The sequence below is a fragment of the Oreochromis niloticus genome, linkage group LG3 (assembly GCF_001858045.2).
Source record: "Oreochromis niloticus isolate F11D_XX linkage group LG3, O_niloticus_UMD_NMBU, whole genome shotgun sequence".
Taxonomy (NCBI): domain Eukaryota; kingdom Metazoa; phylum Chordata; class Actinopteri; order Cichliformes; family Cichlidae; genus Oreochromis; species Oreochromis niloticus.
Window position 1 is genome coordinate 62,218,099 of NC_031967.2, and position 4,882 is coordinate 62,222,980.

Here is a 4,882-nt window from a genome sequence, read left to right on the forward strand (position 1 = left end):
TAATGAATTGATATTGCTTTATTCAAGCTACTCACCTCTCTCTTCTACCTGCACTTTCCACTGGATCACGGCCAATCAGAGAGGTCCCGCCCCTGACTATCTCTGATTGGTTTAGTCCACGATAGGGGCATAATGTGTGTCTGTTGTTGACCACATGGAGAGTTACAGAGATTTTTTTTTTGTTACCCAAACAGGTGCGACCAAATGTTGGTAACAGTTGGTCGCACCAGTGCGACCAAATGTTTTTTTTTAGTCGCACCACGGAAAAATTTGGTCGCATTTGCGACCAAATTGGTCGCACTCTAGAGCCCTGATATATGTATGTATATATATATATATATATGTATATATATATATATATATATATATATATATATATGCAGTGTTGGGGAGTAACGGAATACATGTACCGCCGTTACGTATTCAGAATACAAAATATGAGTAACTGTATTCCGTTACAGTTACCGTTTAAAAAGGTGGTATTCAGAATACAGTTACTTTGTTGAAATAAATGGAATACACGGCGGTACTTTCCTGTTTCATATTGTCGCGGGTCAGGATTGTTTGGGTTTGTTTGACAGCTACATTCTGTTGTTCCAGGCGGCAGCGTTACGGTTGCCATGGTTACAGGGTGACGCGCTCTCTCTCTCTGCGTGTTTCCTGGGTGAGAGAGCGCTTTTTTGTTGTTGTTGTTGTGCTAAGCTAAAAGGCAGAATGCTACAGGCATAGCTCTAAAGCATGTAGCCTGATGGGCAGTGTAGTCCGTGCTGCAGCGAGAATGGGCTGCCATACCCATTATGTGTCTCTGTGAGCGAGGGAGGGAGAGAAAGGAAAAGTCCGAGCTGTCACGGAGCAAAAACGGGAGCTGGAAGCATGTAAATATAATAATAACCCCTGCAGCCAAGAAGAGTGCCTGAGGAGCCCATTTGTAAGTAAGCTATTAAGACTCAACTGTACACTGTGTTCGTGTTTTCCTCCGGAAAAAATAAGTTCCGTTGGAGCAGCCTTTCAACGCCTCTCTCTGTCTCCCGCAAGCAAAGTTGACCCAGACAACAAAGTAAAGCTAGTTTTCGGCTACCAGCCCGACAGGGAACCGGACGTATTAGCCAGAGGTCCCTTTACTACGTTTCGTACTACGTACCTTCAGTAACAGTAATAAATCACAGCAATAGGACATTCATGTAGTTGTAAACAGCATGATAATATATTAAGTATTCCAAAGTATTCAGAATACGTTACTCTCATTGAGTAACGTAACGGAATACGTTACAGAATACATTTTAGGGCATGTATTCGGTATTCTGTAGTGGAATACATTTTAAAAGTAACCTTCCCAACACTGTATATATGTGTGTGTGTGTGTGTGTGTGTGTGTATACATATGTGTGTGTGTGTGTGTGTGTGTGTGTGTATGTATATATATGTGTGTGTGTGCGTGTGTGCGTGCGTGCGTGTGTGTGTGTGTCCCAGCTGAGTAACAGGAGTCTGTTGGAGCAGCAGAGGAACAATTTTCAGCTCAGCTACTACAGAGGAAACAATGACTTCATCACAAAAGGTGAGAAAAGTATCACAGTTACATGGTTATTGAAACTGTGTGTTTAGCTGGTTGGTTTTTTAAAAACATGTTAACAGCAGCTTTATCTTTTCCATTCTGCATATATACAGAATCTACAGTCACAGCCAAAAACCACTAAAGTTAGAAGAAAATACAAAGATCATATTTTATAAGCACATGGAAACAACATTATCATCAGTTGAACTTGCAATTTTTTTTTTATTTTTATTTTTTAATAATGTAATTTCATTACATCTCTCATTGTGTCACATCATTGTAATGTGATACTGTCACCAGAAGGTGGTGGTAACACACCAACAATGTGTTTGTTGACATGTCTGATTCCACTGATGGAGGGAGTTTCAGTTTGTTCCACGACTGCATTTCACTCACTGCCTCTGTTTGTATCTCTGTCACTGCAGGACCAACATGGAGCGAGAAGTCAGCGCTCTCAGGAGGCCGACAAACCTCACAGAAGAAAGGGAGAGAAAACCTACAGCTGTGATGAGTGTGGGAAGGATTTTACCCAGTCTGGACACTTAAAACGTCACCAACTCATCCACAGTGGAGTTAAACCTTACAGCTGTGACGAGTGTGGGAAGTGTTTTACCCTTGCTCACAACCTAAAAAGACACAAAGTCATCCACAGTGGAGTTAAACCTTACAGCTGTCATGAGTGTGGGAAGGATTTTACCCAGGCTGGATACTTAAAAAATCACCAACTCATCCACAGTGGAGTTAAGCCTTACAGCTGTGATGAGTGTGGGAAGTCTTTTACCCTGGCTGGAAGCTTAAAAACACACCAACTCATCCACAGTGGAGTTAAAGCATTCAGCTGTGACTTGTGTGGAAAATCTTTTACTGAGGTTGGAAGCTTAAAAAGACACCAACTCATCCACAGTGGAGTTAAATCGTATAGCTGTGACTTGTGTGGAAAGTCTTTCACCCGGGCTGGAAGCTTAAAAATACACCAACTCATCCACAATGGAGTTAAACCGCATAGCTGTGACTTGTGTGGAAAGTCTTTTACCGAGGCTGGATCCTTAAACAAACACCAACTCATCCACAGTGGATTTAAACCTTACAGCTGTGATGACTGTGGGAAGGATTTTACCCAGGCTGGACACTTAAAAACACACCAACTCATCCACAGTGGAGTTAAAGCACACAGCTGTGACTTGTGTGGAAAGTCTTTTACCCAGGCTGGAGAATTAAAAAGACACCAACTCTTCCACAGTGGATTTAAACCTTACAGCTGTGACTTGTGTGGAAAGTCTTTTACCGAGGCTGGAAACTTAAAAACACACCAACTCATCCACAGTGGATTTAAACCTTACAGCTGTGAGTTGTGTGGAAAGTCTTTTACCCAGGCTGGACACTTAAAAAGACACCAACTCTTCCACAGTGGAGTTAAAGCGTACAGCTGTAACTTGTGTGGAAAGTCTTTTACCCTGGCTCAAACCTTAAAAACACACCAACTCATCCACAGTGGAGTTAAAGCATACAGCTGTGACTTGTGTGGAAAGTCTTTTACCCATCATAAAGGCTTAAAATTACACCATATCATGCACAGTGGAGTTGAAGCAGAGAGCTGTGACTAGTGTGGTAAGACTTTTGCTCAAAATAGCAGCTTACAGAGGCATCTAGTTACCCACTCTGGAATTAAGGCGTACAGCTGCGACTTCTGTGGAAAAAGTTTCAGCGACAAACAGTACCGAAATATTCACCTACGATTTCACACTGGAATTGATGTTTCCTGCTGTGATCAGTGTGGGAAAATGTTTGCAACAGATGCACAGTTACAGCAACACATGTTTAGCCACACTGAGGAGAGACCTTATAAATGTGCCCTGTGTGAGAAGACTTTTAAAGCTCCAAATCAGCTGAAAAAACACCAACAGATCCACACCAGAAAGTAACTCTACAAGTGCAGTTACTGTGAGGTATGCATTGATTTTTTTATCTTGTAATTTTAACCTGATTGTTTGGATCAAGTCTGATCAGTAAACTTATGGAGTTATACTGAATGAACTGTTTGGAAAAATTAGTCATTTTCGCTCAGTAAGTGAGTGTTGTAATGTAAACAGTAAAATGTAATTGGCGTTCGCAGAGATGCTCTTTATTTCAGGCGACATTCAGGATAAAAACGTTGAAGGAATTCCCTGACTTACACTGTCTTTGTTTAGAAGTGGAGCAAAGCACATGGATCCAGTTCTCAACCCTGTCGTCACTGTGGTGGTGGGAAAGAGTTTCTCTTTGACCTTTGTGGAAAAACCTCCAATCACCAACGGGACCTAAAACCACATCAACGTAGACACACTGGAGACAAAATGAACTACTGCAAAGAATGTGGGAGAGGCTTCCACACACCAAGTACATTAAAAATACATGAACTATTCCACAGTGGGGTCAAAAAGCACATCTGTGACCAGTATGGGTCATCCTTCACCACTGCACGTGAGCTTAAAGAAAAAGCACAAGGGAAACTACACAGAAGAGACACCATACAAGTGCAGACAAAAACGCTTCTCACAATCAGATCATCATACCAAACATGAACGTACACACATGGAAGTGAACTTCATCTGTGACCAGTGTGACAAGAGCTTCAGGATTCTCAGTTCATACTCCGAACACAAACGATCCCACACTGTAAAATAAACTGTTTCACTGTTACCAATGTGCAAAAACATTCACTTCATTATCTGCTCTGTGCAAACATCAGCCTGATCATGCAGGACTGAAATCACTGGATAACTATGGATCTGAAGAGAGAGAAAGATCCTCTTCTGGTTTCAGGGTCGGACTTAAAAACCTTGAGATCAGGCTCCACAGAGTTCAGATGGAATCTCCTGTAAAGAGTGTCAGCTGATGTCACACTTGGATCTGATGAGGTAGCTCTGATTTCTGGAGCTGCAGTGAATAATCCTGAATGTTACATTTAGGAAGCTGCATGTATAGATATGCATATCAAGTTTATGTTTTTTTCCTTTGAGGGATTTTAATTCTCTAAAATGTTATCCCTGTTACATTTTAATCTTTGTTCCCTTAGGACACAGTAGTGTTTAGTAGTTGTACTTGTTACTGTATTATTAAAGTTATAGGAATGTCTTTTTTACCAAACTAATAATGTATCAGAATTGCAGATATGGATATATATTTCAATTTCTTTCATTTGAACTTTCTTAGTGTTTCCAAAATTAACTTTTTTGAATGCATTCATTTAATGTGTTACCTCAGTTAAATTTCAATTCTTTATTCATATTTAATCTTTTGCTGTTGTAAAATCTTCTCTTAAATCATTTTCTCCCAAAACTGTAAATAATT

The 4,882-nt window shown here is 40.6% G+C and overlaps 1 protein-coding gene across 1 annotated transcript; it reads left to right on the forward strand.

Moving 5' to 3' along the window:
* Window positions 1-1,482: 1,482 nt before the first annotated feature.
* On the forward strand, window positions 1,483-2,634 carry LOC112846314 (zinc finger protein 492-like; the record flags this gene model as incomplete). The annotated part of the gene is made up of 2 exons (XM_025905825.1): window positions 1,483-2,337; window positions 2,422-2,634. Coding segments are annotated over exons 1-2 (675 nt in total), but the record flags the coding sequence as incomplete, so codon positions are not given.
* Window positions 2,635-4,882: the final 2,248 nt, after the last annotated feature.